This window comes from Megascapheus bottae, chromosome X (assembly GCF_031878675.1).
Source record: "Megascapheus bottae isolate mThoBot1 chromosome X, mThoBot2.hap1, whole genome shotgun sequence".
In the NCBI taxonomy this organism is placed as follows: Eukaryota; Metazoa; Chordata; class Mammalia; order Rodentia; family Geomyidae; genus Megascapheus; species Megascapheus bottae.
In genome coordinates, this window is record NC_143547.1 from 30,109,449 (window position 1) to 30,129,454 (window position 20,006).

Here is a 20,006-nt window from a genome sequence, read left to right on the forward strand (position 1 = left end):
TCATAGTTGTTTGTTATTAAAAAGCCTGGGCTCATGCCTGTAATCCTAGCTGCTCAGGAGACTTAGAACTGAGGTTCAAAGCCAGCCTGGGCAGGAAAGTCTGTGATACTATTATTATTATTATTATTATTATTATTATTATTTTGTGGGTCATGGGGCTTGATCTCGGCCTGGACGCTGTCCCTGAGCTCTTCAGCTCAAGGCTACCACCCTATCCCTGGGCCTGGGCATTGTCCCTCAGCTCTTCAGCTCAAGGTTACCACCCTACCTAGAGCTAAGCCCCACTTCCCATTTTCTAGAGGTTAATTGGAGATAGAGTCTCATGTTCTTTTGTGCCAGGGCTGGCTTTGAACCTTGATCCTCAGATCTCAGCCTCCTGAGTAGCTAAGATTACCGTAGTTAGCCACACCCCCAGTGATACCATTAGTTTTAATTCATTAGCAAAAAAGCCCAAAGTGGAGCTTTGGCTCAAGTGATAGAGCATTAGCCTTGAGGGGAAAACAAACTGCTCAAGGATAGTACCTAGGCCTTAATTTGAAACCCCAGGAATAGCACCAAAAAAAAAGAAAAAGAAAAAAAGGTAGAAGTGGAGCTGTGATTCCAGAGGCAGAGCCCTAACCTTAAGCAAAAAAGCTCAGAGACAGAACCCAGGTCTTGAGTTCAAGCACAATACAGGCAGGTGTACACACACACACACACACACACACACACCTGAGTTTAAGTTGCTTCAAACCATATGCGGTCTCTCCATATGCAAATGAGGGAGTAAAGCAGATGCTGCCTTTGGCATGTCTTCCTGGCTGTAGAAGTAACTTCTTCACCTTCTTTCAACTTTCCAAGATCCTCATCTTCCAGAATACTTCACCAACCATCCACTTTCCACATATTTTCTCCCACACCACCCTTGCCACTTGTTGAAAGGAACTGAAATCAGTGATTTTCATCATCCTCTAATCCAACCCACCCCACCACACACCCCCAGATTCAGGAATTGCTCAGTCCTCATTTGTCCTCTCAGGTTTTATTGACTGATGGAAACTACATCTTTGTCAGCTGCCAGCTCCATAGGGACAGTGCTGCGGACTGGGAACCTGAGATGATGCTAGATTTCAGCCTGAGAGCCAAAGTTCCAGAAGGTGACCCAAGAGGGAAAAGAAGAAGAATATGTGGCAAGGAGCTATGGCTGTGGGGAGGGAAGGGGATCGAGAAGCTCCTCCTATAACTCCTAGAGTGATAGGAAGCTTCAGCCCTTAGACAGTTCTGGACTCCTGCCCAAGAACATAGAATCCACAACATAGATCTCCAAACATAGCCCAGCTCTTGCTGCCTGTCAGACTCTTATCTCAGCCAGTCCAGAAGCCAGCCCAACCCATGAAGGAAGCAAAACTGGGGAAAAGAGGAGGAGGAAGAGGAATTCAAGTGGCCCCTCTGATCAGGGCAGATGTAAATGCTGCAGCAAACTGGTCAGAGGCTTTGCATATTATCAAGGCAGCAGCTGCTATTGCTAGAGTTTGCTGGAAGCCCAGCAGAGGGAAAACAGGATGGCAGAGACCCATTTCCAGCAGCCAGGAAAGAGGGCGGTGATGGTGTTTGTGCTATCTGTATGTTGGGAGAGGCAGCCTGACCCCTCAGCTAAGGCCGGGAAGGGGGTGGGGAGAGGTGGCAGGTAAATGCTGAGGACACAGCCCTTGAAGCCCATGGTTGCATTCCAAGCTTCAGAATCTGGGAATTGCTGGGCCTGATGGAGGGTGAGGATCTCTCCTAGATGTTAGATCAGAAGTGAGGGTTCCCTTCTCTAAACTCTCCTTGCCAGACCAGAGCTCTGACATGTATCTGAGGGCCAGAGGGGAGGTGCATGCAGGAGGCCAGCTGGGAGAGACGGGGGCGGGGGGGGGCTGCCCTACTGTGTTAGGGGCAAGAAGGCCAAGGCCCTGTGAAAGTCTAGTGTGTCCGCTCCTGTCTGGAAAATGGGGATGGAGGAATTTTCCCATTCTCAGCTATTTCCTCATCCAGTGGCCTATTCCGTGAAACTCCATTGCATAGTTCTTGGCAGGGAGCAGAAGGGATTCCCCAGGCCTTCCCCTATCTGCCTCCCCCAAATATGGCTTTGGAAAGGAATCCCCAAGTATGAAGAGAGCCCTCTGAATGGATAGGCTCACCCCTCACAGAGAAGAGATCTTGACAGTTTCAGGGAGGAGGCAAGGGGTACCCAGGCTGGAGTTCCTGAGAGCGCCGCTAGCCCTGTTACCACCACCACCACCAGGGGAAGAAGGTTGGCTCTCATCTGGTGTGTTGGCAGGAGGGGTGGGGATACTGATGATGGCGGCCACGAAGTCCCGGCTGTCACAGTTCAGGTCAAGACTGTCATGGGGCTTAGCATTCAGGCTTGAACGGCTGTGGAGAAGGGTAGGAAAGATGGAAAATTCTTCAAAATTTATCTGGTTTTTATATTGCTAGTCCTGGGGTTTGAACTCAGGGTCTGGGCAGTGTCCTTGAGCTTTCTCAAGGCTAGCACTCTACCACTTGAGTCACAGGACCACTTCCAGCTTTTTCTGTGTATGTGGTACCAAGGAATTGAACCCAGGGCTTCCTGCATGCGAGGCAAGTACTCTACCACTAGGCCACACTCCCAGCCCTTCAAAAGTTATCTTAATACTTGCCACAGCAACCATGGCATGTATTGAATACCTACTAGTCTGGGGAAAATATATTAAATGTTCCCCCCTTCATACTTAGTGATGATAAGAGAGTGAGGGCTCTGAAGTCAGCTAGTCCTGGGTTTAAATCCTGATCACACGTTTTATTTGCCAGTCCCGGGACTTGAACTGGAGGCCTGAGCACTGTCCTTGGGCTTTCTCAAGGCTAGAGCTCTACCACTTGAACCACAGCACCACTTCCAGGTTTTTCTATGTATGTGATAGCTAGGAATTGAACATGGGTCTTTATGCATGGTAGGCACACTTTTACCACTAGGCCAAACTCCCAGCCCCCTGATTATACTTCTTACTACACTAAACCTCTCTTAGATCTGTGGAATATGAAGAATAATATACCTCATGAGGTTGTGGTAGAATGCTAATGAGGAACTACATGATATAAAATGCTCAAAGCAATGCATCAAACCTAACAGATGTACATATATATACACTTACATGTAAATATACATGTATACATTTTTTGTTTGGTATTGAGGGTTAAATCCAGGACCTTGTGTGTGATAAGCACATATGCTACTACTGAGCTACACCTCAAACCTGCATGAGTATTACTACCTGGGCTGGGTGTGTAGCCTAGTGGTCGAGAGCTTGCCTAGCATGCACGTAGCTGTGAGTTCGATACCTCAGTATCACATACACAGAAAAAGCCTGAAGTGGCACGGTGGCTCAAGTGGTAGAGTGTTAGCCTTGAGCAAAAGTGCTCAAGGACAGTGCCCAAGCCCTGAGTTCAAGCCCCGGGGCTGACAAAAGAAAAGTATTACTACCTACTGTTATTTCTAATCATGCCACAATCTTGCAAAGGTATACTGGGAGCTGGACATGGTGGCACATGCATGTAATTCCAGTGCTCTGAAGGCTGAAGCAGGAGGGGCCTCAGTTCCAGGTTAGCCAGAAATGGCTCAACTGGTAGAGTGCTAAACTTGAGCAAAAGAAACTCAAGGACAGTGGCTAGGCCCTGGGTTCAAGCCCCAGGACTGGCAAAAATTAAAACAAAACAAAAGACAAGAAAAGAAACAAGCTGGGCATGTCTATGGCTCATGCCTGTAATCCTAGCTACTCAGGAGACTGGTTTGAAGTCATCCTGGACAGGAAAGTCTGTGAGATTGTTATCTCCAATTAACTAAGCCCAAAAAAAACCCCAGAAGTGGAACATAAGCCTTGAGCACACAAGGTCAAGCACAGGCCCAGATCAGCCCCAGAACAGGTGCGCGCATGTGCACACATGCACACGCATATGCATACACACACACACACACACACACACACACACACACACACACAGAATCTGCACTAGACTCTATCCTCATTCCCATCAGAGATGCCATCCTAGCACTTGGCCCCTCTCTCACAGAGCTCCACCCATAGTAGTTTCCTAGTTGTGCTCTGATACACAGCTACCTCAAGACATTTGCCTGGGCTATACACTGTCTGGACAGCTCATCCTCTACTCATCTGGATGCTCACTCCCTGGCCTCCTTCAGGATTAGGCTCTGACACAATCTTACAAAAAGCTTTCTCTGCCAGATGCCATGGCTCACAACTGTAATCCTAGCTACTCAGGAGGCTGAGATCTGAGGATTGCCGTTTAAAGCCAGCCTGGGCACTAAAGCCCATAAGACCCTTATCTCCAATTAACCGCTAGAAAACTGGAAGTAGCCCTGAGGCTCCAGGGATAGCCTTGAGCTGAAGTGCTCAGAGACAGCGCCCAGGCCCAGAGTTCAAGAGTTCAAGCCCCATGACCGATAAAAAAAAAAGCTTCCTCGGTATCATGTTTGAGTGTGGATTATTCATAAAGGACTTGCTTCCTATGCGTAAGGCCGTTCTATCGCTAGGTGTGCCCAAAATTCATTAATTCAAAAGTAAAGAAAAAGCACTATATCACACCCTAGAGAGTACACCTCTGTACTCTCTAGCCACCATTGCTGGTTTGTAGGGTTTCCCCCCACCACCAGTCCTGGGGCTTGAACTCAGAGCCTGGTCACTGTCCCTAAGCTTCTTTTACCCAAGGCTAGTACTCTACCACCTGAGCCACAGTGCTACTTCTGGCTTTTCCTGGTTATGTGGTACCAAGGAATCAAACCCAGGGCTTCATGCATGGTAGGCAAGCACTCTACCACTAAACCAAATTCCCAGCCACCATTGCTGGCTTTTTTTCCTACTTGGTAGTTGCAGATACTTAACCTACAACATACTCTGTGATTTTCTTTGTTTAATTATCTTGAAATAAGTTCTAGGACAGTTTTATTTTTCCTTTCCTTTCCCTTTATTTCATTTTTTTGTTTGTTTGTTTGGTCATGGGACTTGAAGTCTGGGCCTGGGTGCTGACCCTAAGCTCTTCAGCTTAAGGCTATTGCTCTACCACTTGAGCCACAGCATCACTTCTGGTTTTCTGGTGGTTAATTGGAGTAAGATCTCACAGGATTTCGTGTCCAAGCTAGCTTTGAGCCCTGATCCACAGCTCTCAGCCTCCTCAGTAGCTAGGATTACGGGTGTATGTCATCAGTGCCTGGCTTACCTTTCTTTCCTTCTTTCATTTTCCCTTTCTTTCCTCTGTTCTTTCCTTTTTCCTTTTTTTCTTTCTTTCTACTTGCTTCCTCTTTCTTCTTTCTTTTTCTTTCATAGTATAGGGGATGGAACCCATGCCTCCTGCAAACTAAGCAAGTGATACAGGTTTTTTTCTTTCTTTTCTTTTCTTTTTTTTGTTGTTGGTCATGAGGCTTGAAATTAGGGACTAGGTACTATCCCTGAACTCATTTGCTCAAGACCAGTACTCTGCCACAATGACCCACAATACCACTTCTGGTTTCCTGGTAGTTAATTGGAAATAAGAGTCTCATGGACTTTCCTGCCCAGGTTGGCTTTGAACCGTCATCTTCAGATCTCAGCCTCCAAAGTAGCTTGGATTACAGGTGTGAGCCATCAATGCGTGGCTTCAGGACATGCATTTTTTTCCTGTTCTATTCATTACTATATCCCAAGTGCTTAAAATTGTGTGGCATGCAGTACATGGTCAATATTTTTACATATGCCAGTACTGGAGCTTGAAATAAGGACCTCAGGCTCTCACATTGATTGCTTAAAGCTGGCACTTTACCACTTGAGTCACACAAGTACTTTTAGATTTTTGCTGGTTAACTAAAGGTAAAAGGCTCTCTAACACCTGGCTTCCACAAATTATTATTATTCTTTTTTGTTCCAGTACTGAGGTATAAAAGCAAGGCCTATATACTATTCTTTACTTTTTATGCTCAAGACTATATATCTACCACTTGAGGTACAACTCCAGTTCCATGAGTTTTGGAGTTAATTGGAGATAGGAGTTTCCTGGACTTTCTTGCCAGACTGGCTTCAAAACATGATCATCAGATCTCAGCTTCCTGAGTAGCTGGGATTAAGGTATGAGTCACCAGTGTTTGGCTCAAAACATTCTTTTTTAATTTAAAACATTTGGGCCAGGAGTTTGTTTCCATTTGTTACTATAAAGGTAATGTACAGGGAGCCGGGAGTTCGGCCTAGTGGTAAAGTGCTTGCCTAGCATGCACGAAGACCTGGGTTCGATTCCTCAGTACCACATATATAGAAAAAAGCCAGAAATGGTTCTGAAGCTCAAATGGTAGGGTTCTAGCCTTGAGAAAAAGAACCCAAGGACAGTGCTCAGGCCCTGAGTCCAAGCCCAGGACTGGACAAAAAAAAAAAAAAAGGTAATGTACAGAGAGTTGCAGTAATATAAGTGGTGCTGAGACTCAAGTGGTAGAGCTCTAGCCTTGAGAAAGTCCAAGGACAGTGCTCAGGCCCTGAGCTCAAGCCCAGGACTGGCAAAAAAAAAAAAGAGTCCCATGGACTTTTCTGTCAGGCTAGCTTCAAACCATGATCCTCCGATCTCAGCCTCCTAAGTAGCTAAGATCACAAATGTGAGCCACCAGCAACTTGTTCAACAAAATTAATTTTTTAACCAGTTCTGGATACAAACTCAGGGCCTGAGCACTGTCCTTGGACTTTCTCAAGGCTAGAGCTCTACCACTTGAGCCTCAGCTCAGCTTTAGGCTTTTTTTTATGTATGTGGTACTGAGGAATCAAACTGGGTCTTTGTGCATGCTAGGCAAGCACTCTACCACTAGGCCAAACTCCTGGTCCCCAAAATTGCTTTCTGAGATAAAATTTCACTATGTTTCCCAGTCTAGGCTTGAACTTCTGAGCTCAAATATGCCTCCTGACTCAGTCAGTCTCCCCAGGAGCTGGAACTATAATCATGAGTCACTACTGCTGTTCAAATTGGAAAGAACTAATGCCAAAAGAGGAATTTTACATAAGGTCAATTCAAGATCTAGATATGAAGTTTGAGTTTGAACTTGAGTTGCTGTGCTTAGAGTCATGCCAGTTCATGCCCACTATATGTCCCTTCACCACCCCCATTACCATCTGTGGCAACCAAGTGGGATAGGTGCTTACCTTTGAGGGGCAGGACTTCTCCGAAGTCCTGCCAGCGTGTCCAGCTCCTGCATGCTGCCAGGGCTAACTGAAGCAGTGGAATTGGCAAGGCGGATGGCACGGCGCTTGGCTCTACGGGGGCAGCAAGATGATAGCAGGTTGCCAGACCCCATTGGCTGAGAGGACACAGAGGTGCTACGACTAGTGCGGCCACCCAGTGAGACAGTTCCCAAGGCCTCACTGAAGGTTAACTCATCTGTGAACTCATGGCACTGTAGGAAGAAAGGAGGCAGGGTTATAGGTTATCTCATGGGAGTTAGTCTCATCCCCTGTGCCTTTGCTTAAGCGCTGTTCCCTCCTTCCTGGAAATCACTATCTTTTCCTTTCCCTTGCTCGTTTATTTTCTTTTTTTTTCCCCCCAAGTCCTGGGGCTTGAACTCGGGGGCAGGAATGTCCATGAGATTCTTATCTCCAATTAACCACAAAATAAGCTGGAAAGTGGATCTGTGGCTAGTGATAAAGCACCAGCTTTGAGCACAAAGACTCAAAGATAGTGCCCAGGGGCCGGCAGTTTGGCCTAGTGGTAGAGTGCTTGCCTAGCATGCACAAATACCCGGGTTTGATTCCTCGGTACCACATACACAGAAAAAATGCCGGAAGTGGTGCTGAGGCTCAAGTGGTAGAGCTCTAGCCTTGAGAAAGTCCAAGGACAGTGCTCAGGCCCTGAGCCCAAGCCCAAGACTGGCAAAAAAAAAGACAGTGCCCAGGCCCAATGTTCAAGCTTCAGGACCAGCAAAAGAAAAAGGAAAAGAAGAAAGACAAGAATAGTAGCATCCTGATGCAATTTCCAGTTAGTAGCAAGCCTTCATTCTGTCATGCCACCTCTCCTTCAGTCTCACCGTTGTCTTCTCTAGACAGTGCAGCAAATGGTGATGCTGTTGTTCAAAAGCAGACCGATTCCTGATACATAGAGCCTGTCCGTCCCCGCTGCCGCTGTCCTGGAATGCACAGAGCAGAAAGAGGTGAGCATTTTCCTCTCCTCATCCCAGCTTACCCCACCTCCCAATCTGGGGGTGCCCCTCTACCCCGTCTACCTCAAGGCCTCCATTTTGCTTGTACTGCAGGAAGGCATTAGTAGTTCCACTCTTTGCCAACCGGATCCTCGCCAGGCGTACCTTCTACAGAGAGTTGGAGACAGAGTCAAGTGAGTTAGCCCAAGAATAGATGAGCTCAGGGTATGAGGAATTAGAGGTGCTCAGAAGAAAGATAGGGTTACCTGCTGTGCTCGACGCTTATCAGCACGCTGGTTCTGGTGGTAGATGCGGCTAAAGTTGGATACAATGACTGGTACAGGCAGGGCAATGACCAAGACACCACTGAGTGAACAAATAGACCCAAAAATCTTGCCAGCAATGGTACTGGGCACCATGTCTCCATAGCTGGGAAAGGAGGGAGGTAGGCCAAGGTCAGGAAAAGTGCTCGTCCTCCTCTTAGTACCCCCATTCCAGTCTACTCAGCCCTGACTCACTCTGTAACCCTGGCTAGACCCTTAGTCTTTCTGAACCTGTTTCAGATATTTCTGAAAAACATGGGAAATGAGAGCCAGGAGTGTGGCCTAACGGTAGAGTGCTTGCCTAGTATGCATGAAGCCCTGGGTTCAATTCCTCAGTACCACATACACAGAAAAAACCAGAAGTGGTGCTGTGGATCAAGTGGTAGAGTGCTAGCCTTTGAGAAAGCTCACAGATAGTGTCCAGGCCCTGAGTTCAAGCCCCAGGACTGGCAAAAAATGTATGGACAATGATCTCTCTGACTAGCACTGTGGGGAAAGGAGGGTCAAATGAGAAATGGGGCTTCATTTTTGCATCTACCACCTGCTGACTTCATCTAAGCTATGTCCTGGGTATCTGAGAAAGATGGAACTCTATTAATATGAAGCAGAGAGGTGAATGCAGATGCCAAAGGCAAGTAAACATATGCTTCTGGGAAGAGAGTCCCACCACTACAAGCCTTCTGAGGGGCTGGATACCCTGGGAAGAGTATTCTGTTGGTTTTGCCAATCTCTCTACATTCTCTATGTGGGATCACTTCTTTTTTTTGCCAGTCCTGGGCTTGAGCTCAGGGCCTGAGCACTGTCCTTGGACTTCCTCAAGGCTAGAGCTCTACCACTTGAGCCTCAGCACCACTTCCAGCTTTTTTCTATGCATGTGGTACCGAGGAATCGAACCCGGGTCTTCGTGCATGCTAGGCAAGCACTCTACCACTAGGCCAAACTCCCCGCCATGGTGGGATCCCTTCTGACTCCTCCCAGGGGAAGCCTTGAAACTGTCCTCAGCTGGGCACAGTGCCATATAATTCTAGCTGCTCAGGAGACTCAGATCAAAGGATCTTTTTTTTTGTTTTTTGCTAGTCCTGGCTTGATCTCAGGGCCTGAGCACTGTCCTTGGCTTTCCTCAAAGCTAGAGCTCTACTATTGAGCCACAGCACCACTCTGGGTTTTCTATGTATGTGGTACCGAGGAATCGAACCTGGGTCTTTGTGCATGCTAGGCAAGCACTCTACTACTAGGCCAAACTTCCTGCCCTGGGGATTTTCTTTCAAGATAGCCCAGGTAGAAAAAGAAAAGAGGTTTATCTCCAATTAAGAGCAAAAAGCTGCAAGTGGAAGTGAATGTGTGATGATAGGCTACTGGCCTTGAGCAAAATGCTGTAGTAGAGCTCGAGGCCCTAGTATAAGCATCAAAAAGAAAAGAAAGAAAGAAAGAAAGAAAGAAAGAAAGAAAGAAAGAAAGAAAGAAAGAAAGAGAAAACAACCAGATGTCAATGGCTCACACTTGTAATCTTAGCTACTCTGGAGCCTGGGCAGGAAAATCTGTGAGGCTCTTAACTCAAATTAAGCACCAAAGTGTTAAAAATTAGAGCTGTGGCTCAAGTGGTAGAGCACTAGCTTTGAGCAAAAAAAGCTCAGGGACAGCACCCAGGCCCTGAGATCAAGCCCCAGGACTAACATAAGCAAAAGAGGGGTGGGGGTGTGTGTGGGGGAAGACACATCTCAAATTAATCACCCAAAAGCTAGAAGTAGAGCTGTGGTTCAAGAGGTAGATTGCTATACTTCAGCAGAACAAAACCTCAGGATAGTGCCCAGGCCCTGAGTTCAAGCAGGACTGGCACACAACAAAAGTGCCCATTCGTGGTCACTGCTGGTTACCTTTCTGTGGCACAGTGGTAGAGTGCTAGCCTTGAGGTAATGAAGCTCAGGAACAGCTCCCACGCTCTGACTTCAAGTCTCAGTATTGGTACCAAAGAAAGAAAAATGGGGAGATAGAAGGAGAGAGAGAAGGAAGGAAGGAAGGAAGGAAGGAAGGAAGGAAGGAAGGAAGGAAGGAAGGAAGGAAGGGCGAGCTGGGCACCGTGGCTCACACCTGTAATCCTAGCTACTCAGGAGGCTGAGATCTGAGCATCAGGGCTCAAAGCCAGCCACAGCAAAAAGTCTATGAGACTCTTATCTCCAATAAACTACTCAGAAAAAGATGGAAGTGGTTCTGTGGTTGAAGTGATAGAGTGCTATTCTTGAGCACAGAGAGGCTCAGGGACAGTGCTCAGGCCCAGTGTTCAAGCCCCAGGACTATAACCAAAAAAGAAAAGAAACTGTCCTCATAATGAACGCTAGGGAACCTTAACTCTTCCTCTCTTCCTCTATACCATCACACTCTTATGCACAAAGTCAACCTTACTGACTTGTTTCTCAGTGCAAGCAACTAACAAACTCAGGAATACACAACATGAGTTCTAACCACAGGACCAATTAGAGCTGCACAGAAATGCAACCTCAGTAATTTTCAGCTTTTAGGCCTTTCCTCTTTGCCCTAGAATGATACTTCCTTATTTCTGTGTCTTGACTTATTCAAGTCAAGTGTCCGTTCCAAAGCTGTCCTAACTCCTGGCTGCAGAATGTGTCACCTCAGACGTCTCCATTACGAAACATGGGAAGTCATCCACCCTCACAGATCTGTTGTGAGGACTGAATAGGTCAAAAGGCATCCAAAATACCCAGTACCAGTCTGGGATATAGCTCAGTGGCAAAGCAATCTCCTAGCAAGTACAATGTTCTGGGTTCGATCCTCTAGTGCCAGAAAAGAAAAGACAAAAAAATATATAGTGCAAGGAAGTGGCGCTGTGATTCAAGGGGTAGGGTGGTAGCTTTGAGCTGAAGAGCCCAGGGACAATGCCCAGGCCCAGAGTTCAAGTCCCACAACCGACCAAAAACAAACAAACAAACAAAATGGGCAGGGAATGTGGCTCAGTGGTATGCATGAAACCCTAGGTTCCATTCTTTAGTACCACGAAAACAGAAAAAGCTGAAAGTCATGCTTTGTGTGCCTCAAGTGGTAGGCTACTAGCTTTGAGCACATAGAAACTCAGGGACAGAGCCTCTGAGTTCAAGCCCCATGACTGGTCAAAACCAACCAACCAACCACAAACACCAAAAATACCCAGTACCCTGGGGTTGGAGGTGTGCCTCAGTTGACAGAATGCTACTCAATGAGCAAAAAAGTGTCAGGCACCCAGTTCAAGTCCTTGTCTTGGACCAAAAAAAGAAAATGAAAAAAAAAATCCCAGTTCCATCTTGCTATCAGGGCTTAAAACTAGTTTGCTGACTGCTTTCTATTATGGCAAATGCAAATACATAATTTTTTTGCTAGTGCTGGACCTTGAACTCAGGGTCTGAGCACTGTCCTTGGGCTTTTGCAAGGATAGAGCTCTACCACTTAAGCCACAGCACCACTTCTGGCTTTTTCTGTGTATGTGGTACCGAGAAATTGAACCCAGGTCTTTGTGCGTTTTAGGCAAGCACTCTACCACTAGGCCAAACTCCTGGGCCCTCAAATATATAATATTTCAAGCATGCACGAAGACCAGTGTTTGATTCCTTGATACCACATACATAGAAAAGCTGGAAGCAGGGGCTGGGAGTTTGGCCTAGTGGTTAAAGTGTTTGCCTAGCATGCACGAAGACCCGGGTTCGATTCCTTGGTACCACATACATAGAAAAAAACCGGAAGTGGTGCTGAGGCTCTAGTGGTAGAGCTCTAGCCTTGAGAAAGTCCAAGGACAGTGCTCAGGCCCTGAGCTCAAGCCCAGGACTGGCAAAAAAAAGAAAAGCTGGAAGCAGTGCGGTGGCTCAAGTGGCAGAGTGCTAGCCTTGAGGAAAAAGCCCAAGGACAGTGCTCAGGCCCTGAGTTTAAGCCCCAGGAGTGGCAAAAAACAAACAAACAAACAAAAAACCCTAGTTTGCTGAACTAATCCTGAACTGCCAACTAGAACTAACTTATACTCCTCACAAATCGCAAATCAACCTTTTTCCCTTTCCCCTTTTTTTGGGGTGCTAGTATGAGAGCTTGATCTGAGGACCTGGCCACTGCTCGTAGCTTTTCCTTTTTCCTCAAGGCTAGTGCTCTACCACTTGAACTGCAGCCCAACTTCTGGATTTTTGGTGGTTGACTGGAGATAAATGTCTCATGGACTTTTCTGCCCAGGCTGCTTTTGAACCGAGATCCTCAGATCTTACCCTCCTCCTGAATAGCTAGGATTACAGGCAGGAGACACCACCAGTATCTAGCCTCCTTTTTTTTTATCAGCAGGGCTTTGAACCTAGGGCCTGGGAGCTCTCCCTGAGGTTTTTTAGACTCAAGGCTGATGCTCTTCCACTTAAGCTGCATCTCCACTTTCAGACTTCTCCCCCCCCTTTCTTTCTCTCTCTCTCTCTCTCTTTCTCTTTCTGATTAGTATGAGGTAAGAATCTCATGAGGTTTTCTGCCTGGGTTGGCTTTGAACAATGTTCCTCAGAGCTCAGTCTCTTAAGGAGGATTAGAAGCATGAATCACCACAGCCCAAATAAGCCAACTTTCTGTACCTCTATTAAGACACTGAACAAGGCCAACTTAGTCATTCATTCCAGAGATATTAAGCAATATACCTAACCTAAATTTTCAGGATTACAGTATCTGCCCTATCCAATATCTTTAAGAGCATCCCGAGGAAGCCAGACCTGATGATGTATGCCTAGAACCCCAGATTTGGGAGGCAGACGCGAGAGAATCATAACTTCCTGGCAAGCCTGCCTGATAGTGAGACCTCTGCCTCAAAGAAAAAAAAACAAAAAAACAAAACAAAGCAAAACTACCAAACAAAAGAAAGTCATAGTGCTAGAGGTGTGACTCAAGTGGTAGAGCGCTAACCTAGCAATGAAAAAGCCCTGGATTCAATGAAAAGAAAGAAAGAAAAGCAAGTAAGAAAACCAGCAAGGAAGCAAGCAAGCAAAAGAGATAGGTGGGGGGCGAGGGAGGGAGGGGGGAGAGAGAGAAAGGAGGGAGGGAGAGAAGGAAGGAAGAGAGAAAAAGGAAGGAAGGAGGAGAGGAAGGGAAGAGGGAGAGAAAGAAGAAAAGAGAGAAAAAGAGAAAGCTATTCATGAAGTTATAGAGCTTGTGACTAGATACATGAGACACTATGTCCCATCCCCAGCATATCTACCTCCCCCCCAAAAAGAAATGTATGAGTTTGACGATTCCATTTGGTACTTGTATCCCAACTCTGATTTATCACAGGAGTTGGCAGTAAAAAATAAACTAAAATAAAAATGCTGAAAATACCTTTTGGAAAACACCAAGGAATTACAGACCCCCAGAGGTAGTGTCCCCCATAGCAGACAATGGAAGTTTAGAAGATGCAGATCAAAAAGGAAAGTAGCCCAGTACTGGTGGCTCACACCTGTAATCCTAGCTACTTAGGAGGCTGAGATAATGAGGGTCATGGTTCAAAGCTAGCCCAGGCAGAAAAACTGTGAGACTATTTCCAATTAACCACAAGAAAATTGGAAATGGGGGAGGGAGCCGGGAGTTTAGCCTAGTGGTAGAGTGCTTGTCTAGCATTTATGAAGACATGGGTTCAATTCCTCGTTACCACATACATAGAAAAAAAGCCAGAAATGGTGCTGCGGCTCAAGCAGTAGAGCTTTAGCCTTGAGAAAGCCCAAGTCCAGTGCCCAGGTTCTGAGTTCAAGGCCCAGGACTGGCAAAAAAGAAAGAAAATTGGAAGTGGAACTATGGCTCAAAGTTGTAGTGTGCTAGCCTTGAACAAGGAGCTCAGGGACAGGGCCCAGGTCCCACAAATGACAACAAAAAGAAAGGAAGTCAATAACTATATGTACTGCACCAGAAACATTCAGAGAACTCACAACTATATCATGAATCCTCTTTAGATAAAGGGATCATTTTCCACTTTACAGAGGGAAAAACAGAGACCCTGAGAAAATGTCAACAGAAATAGAACAGTTAAGACAAACTTAAACTCATATCTCCTGACCTGGAAAATCAAGGTATGATTAGAGCTGGGAAAGATTAGAAAATTAAGCACAACTCCACAAATCTTTACAGATGAGTAAAATTAAGCATATGAAGTAAAAGGGGCATCCAGGCCCTTGTGGCTCACACCTGTAACCCTAGCTACTCAGGAGGCTATGATTTGAGCAGAGCCATTCAAAGCCAGCTTGGGCAGGAAAGTTTGTAAGATTATCTCCAGTTAACCACCAAAAAGCCAGAAGTGGAGATGTGGATCAAGTGATAGAATATCAATCTTTTTTTTTTAAGTCGGTCATGAGGCTTGAACTCAGGGTCTGGGCACTATCTTTTAGCTTTTTCACACAAAGTGAACACTCTATCACTGTGAACCACAGTGCCACTTCTGGTTTTCTTGTGGCTAATTGGAATAAGACTGTCATGAAGACTTTCCTACATGGATTGGCTTTGAACCTTGATCCTCAGATCTCAGCTTCTGGAGTATCAAGGATTTCACTAGTGAGCCACTAGTGCCCTTCTAGAGTAGTAGTTTTGAGTGAAAAAGCTAAGTTCTCAGGCTGTGAGTTCAGGCTCCAGTACTGGCACATTCACATAGAGAGGCACACAAGAAAGAGGTGGGGGGGCAGAGGAGGAGGAGGAGGAGGAAGGAGCTGGATGTCTGTAATTTGTAATCCAGCATAGCAAGATGAGAGACTGACAGACAGACAGATTGACTGAGAGGCTATCTTAGCATGTATAAGACCACATAGAGACATAGAGGTCATTTAGCTAACCTTGTAATTATGCAAAATGGGTGGGTATAAGAGAATGATGGAGCATCTCCAAACACAGGGCCAGCACTTACCCAAGTGTGGTCATGGTGACAATTGTATACCAGAAGGCTGCAGGGATACTTGTAAAGTTGGTTTTACTGGTCCCCTTCTCAGCATAGAACATGACAGTGGCGAAGATGATGATGGCCATGGTGAGGGAAAAAAGGAGAAAGCCCAGCTCAGAGGCACAGCTCTTGAGTGTGTAGCCCAGAATCCGCAAGCCCTGTGAGTGCCTGGAGAACTTGAAGATGCGGAATACCCGAAACACACGCAGGGTGACAAAGGCACCAGAGACATCATCATTCTTGGGCACAAAAAGCCCAATGTAGTAGGGAAGGATGGCCACCACATCGATGAGGCTCATGACACTTCGCAGGAAGCGGCAACGACTGGGGGCGGCAAAGAGCCGCAGGAGATATTCCCCAGTGAATATGAGCACGCAGGCCGTGTCCATACAGAAAAACGCCATGGGGAAGCGGTCACCACAGGGCTGCTCCCTCGGGGGCCTCCGAGCAGGACCACGGCATGGGATGGTTTCTACCACGTTGGCAATGACCGACACAGCGATGAAAAACCCGGTTACATAGTAGAAAACGAGAGCTGCGGTGCTCGTGTGTGGGTTCTCGAAGGCCCTCCAGAGCCTCTGTCGGAGGGAGCTACCTGCAGGTAGGGCTGGGCCTTCCCCAGCCTGTTCAGCCTCCTCATCTTCTGCCAGGCGCTCAGCATTTTCCTTCTTTCGATCTCGGTATTCTTCAAGACAACAGTCACCCACAAGCTCGGGGACCAGGCCATAAAAGGCCAGCTCCTCATCAAAGGCCTGGATACACTCCTGCCTGGGACAGTGCAGCCTGCCTGTACGGTAGAAGTTCAGCACATGCCGGAACATGTCTGGGTCACGATCGAAGAAATACTCGCCTGAGTCGGCATCATAGAAGAATTCTTTCTCTGAGCTTCCCAGGAGGGTGTCTGGGTAGCGATCCAGTGTGTTTTTCCATGTCTCGAAGCGCCTGCCGCTCACGTTCACCACCAGAACCTCATCTCCTCGAGATGCCTTTACTCCGGGTGCGGGAGGCAAGGGTTGCTGGGCTAGGGGCAGCCAGCCCACAGCGGCCGCCCGTGCAAAGGGCAACCACGTGGCCACACCTGCCGCCATCCTGAGGGACTCCCCAGGCTCTCGGAGACTTGGAGGGGTAGTTGTTTAGGAGAATATAGCTGTCTCCAGGATGATGGGCGCTTGAAGAGGCCCTGGATAAGAAACTGGGAATGTCTAGAGAGGCCAAGAGGAACCAGGAGGAAAGGGGGGAGAGAGAGAGAGAGAGAGAGAGAGAGAGAGAGAGAGAGAGAGAGAGAGAGAGAGAGAGAGAGAGAGAGAGAGCGCGCGCTACTTGGGGGCATTTAAAGAGCCTAGGAAGGGTCTGAGTGGTGTCTGCAAGGGTAAACAAGGGTCCCAGGTGGCCTAAGGGGCCAAGAAAGATCCTCAGAATTAGGGAGATGGAGATGATTATAGAATGATCAACATGCTCCTGACAAATCGAGGGTGAGGGGGGTGGAGGGGAGGGAATCTAAAGGAACCAAGAAACAGGTGGGGAACTGTGCACACACTCAGAGTTCTCAGGGAAGGAAAAAGGGCTTGGGTTGTCTTAACCAAAATAGAGAGTGGCTGGGGCATCCAGGATGGGCCCAGAGGAGCTTCAAAGAGGCTGTGTGTCTGGAGTGATTAGAAGCCCCTCAAGGATCTAGAAAGGGGCTGGAGCTTCTCAAGGGTGGCTACAGAGCCAGGAGGTTATAAAGAGGCTACAAAGTGTCTAGGGAGCGCTTAGAGCAGCCAAGAAGAGCCTGGAGGGTGTTCACTAGGTTCTATAGTAGCTCTGGGGAAGGCAAAAGCCAGGCCCCACTGGTAGCGCTGGAGAGAAGAATGGGGTAAACTGAAGGGGGTAGATCTGGAGCTGGGTAGACTAGTAGATGTAGAGGGGAGTATATCTAGAGGGGTTCAGGAAGCCCAGGGTCCACAGTGTAAAGAGTTTGTGTGTGTGGGGGGGAAGGGATCCAGGGAATCCCCAGGGGCTGGAATTCAAACTGCAGCAAAGTTGGGCACAGATATTGAGCACCGCAGAGAACTGCAAAACACTAAGAGGCAGGGGTTTCCTCCCACCCGGGTACCACCTCGAAATGAGCAAGACAGGGGGTGGGGTTTTGAGAGGGAGTTGGGCGTGTCTCCAGGGAGGGGGCTGCTGGATCTCGCAGGAGGCTGAGGGGGCGGGGGGGGGGGGGCTGGAAAAGCCCCAAGAGGGTTTGATACCATAGGTTAGGGGCAGATCTGGGGAAACCACACCCCGAGGGGATGGCGATGTACTTGGGCAGCAATAGCGGCTGCAGAACACAGCAGCCACAGCCTGGCCTAGAGGGGAAGGCGGCACCGGCAAAGGGAAAGGGGCTGGGTCCCTGGAAGGAGGCTCTGGAAGGATAAGGTCTGGTGGAGATGCCTGGGGGCTGTCCCAGGTTGAGCTAGGAGGTGGGGGGCTGGACCAGAGAAGGACAAGGACAGCGCTGTTGGTAGTCCCCTCCCCCTCCCCATAGAGCGGTCCTCACCTGTGTCCCCGCCGCTGCTGCAGCACAGCAGCGATGGGGCTGGGGTACCAAACACCGGAGCTCCCGGCCCCTTCTGCAGAGCTGCCCGAGTTGTCTTCCTGCTCCAGCTCTCTCCTCTCTCTCTCTCTCTCTCTCTCTCTCTCTCTCTCTCTCTCTCTCTCTCTCTCTCTCTCTCTCTCTCTCTCTCTCTCTCTCTCCTCTCCCTCTCTCCCTCTCTCTCTCCTCTCCTCCTCTCCTCCTCTCTCTCTCTCTCTCTCTCTCTCTCTCTCTCTCTCTCTCTCTCTCTCTCTCTCTCTCTCTCTCTCTCTCTCTCTCTCTCTGTCCCCGCCCTCTGAGCTTGCCTGGAGATGGAGTGAGAGACAGGGAGGGGCCTCGTGGCTCCCCGAGCCCCCTCCCCTAGGACAGCCAGAGAGGGACCCTGGGGAGACTCCGCCTCCTACAAAGCTGGTTGGGCCTCAGTCGCGTCATCTGGAAAATGGGGGTGGCAGCGAGTGTTGCCAGTTCTCCCCATCTCCTTCCTGGACTCCCCCCTCTTCCTGCCCAGCTCTACCCCCAGGGGCACCCCCACCCCACCCGCCTGAATCAGCAGCACTTAGCAGATCGGATCGATGGAGAGGCGTCCATTAATGGCCCCAGAGCGGAGTGCCACGGGGAATGATGCAGCGCAGTGTCCCATCCCCACCCCCCAGGCTGTGAAAGGGCAGAAGCTGGACGGGAAGCGGGGGTATTACAGGAGGTGTTTCTCTAGACAGCCAGGTCTCTCCTGAGACCCCATGGGGGGCATGAGTCGCAGTGCCAGCTCTAAACAAGATTTCCAATGTTGGGACTGGCGTACCGCTCTTCCATCCTGTTTTCCGATGTGAAGAGGAGTCATGGAAGTGCAGATAGGGACAATCCGGGCTCTACCCTCTTAGCCTGACAGACCCTCTGCCAAGGGTGGGGGGGCGGGGCTTCCTTATCTGTCCACATCCAGTGCCCTCAAATAACACCTCTTCCTCTAGAGAGAGCTCAGTGCCTGGGTGATGAGAAGAGCACTTTGTATGGAGTGCTTCTGGCAAGCATAGGAGGATCCAAACCCCAACTATGCCACTGATTTGATGCGTCCTTGGGCAAGTGACTTGCATTGTTTCCTCAGTTGTTAGATGGAGTTATCCCAACTTAAGTGTCATTTGGAGATTGCACTGAAGTGATGTGATATGGCACAGGGCCTGGCAGGATGCTTTATTTATTTATTCATTCTAAGACAGGGTAGCATGGTTGGCCTCAGCTTTCTGAGTGCCAGGGTTATGAATGTGTACCACCATGCCCAGCTATGATGCAAGATATTAAATAACTAAAGGTGTTTGGCGAGAGGGGGCTCAAGCTTAGCCTTTCAATCCATATATCCATCCATAAAATTGTCCATCTTCTTCTATCACACACTTGATGTCCATTCTTCCAACCTATCCACCAATCCATACGCCCATCTCTTCCTTTATTAATCTACCCACAAGTCTACTCATGCATTTGTATGTTCACTCCATCCACCTAACCATCTGCCAACGTATCTGTATGTATCAACCCACCTATTTGTCCTTTCACCCATCATTTATGCCCCTACTTTATCCTCCACTCATTAGCTCATCCACCCCTTTACGAAGCAATTTACTCCCCGTGTCCACCCATCAACCCAATTCATGCACCTTCCTATTAGTCTGTCCATTTACATCTACATATATCCATATTCTATCCACTTACTGATGTCTTCATATATATATATATATATATATATATATATATATATATATAAACCACCTACCCATCCATTTATTTCTCAATGTATTTATCATCCATCCTTGCATCTTCCCACTTACATTTAGCCATTAGTCCACCCAACCACTTATCCATCCTGCCATATGTCCACTCCTCTACAACTGCCACCACACCCACCCACCCACCCATTTATCCTAAGATCATTTTATTTCAGAGTTTGAGAGGTTGGTCAGGCAGCAGGCTAGGTAAGGTGAGGTAGAGCAAGGTGCAGACTTCCCTTCCCCATTCCACTGGAGTGACCTCCCCATTCCCAGCACATCCCTCTTGATTGAAAAGAATGAGACCAGACAGTCA

At 48.0% G+C, this 20,006-nt stretch overlaps 1 protein-coding gene across 1 annotated transcript; it reads right to left on the reverse strand.

Moving 5' to 3' along the window:
• Positions 1-1,892: 1,892 nt before the first annotated feature.
• Kcnd1 (potassium voltage-gated channel subfamily D member 1) lies at positions 1,893-18,020 on the reverse strand. The gene is made up of 7 exons (XM_090326900.1): positions 17,901-18,020; positions 15,344-16,578; positions 8,422-8,584; positions 8,240-8,323; positions 8,045-8,143; positions 7,167-7,417; positions 1,893-2,394 (listed from the first exon to the last, which is right to left on the reverse strand). The coding sequence occupies exons 2-7, from the start codon at positions 16,462-16,464 to the stop codon at positions 2,163-2,165; spliced, it is 1,950 nt and encodes a 649-aa protein (XP_090183026.1). The 5' UTR covers positions 16,465-16,578; positions 17,901-18,020; the 3' UTR covers positions 1,893-2,162.
• Between the last annotated feature and the right edge of the window lie 1,986 nt (positions 18,021-20,006).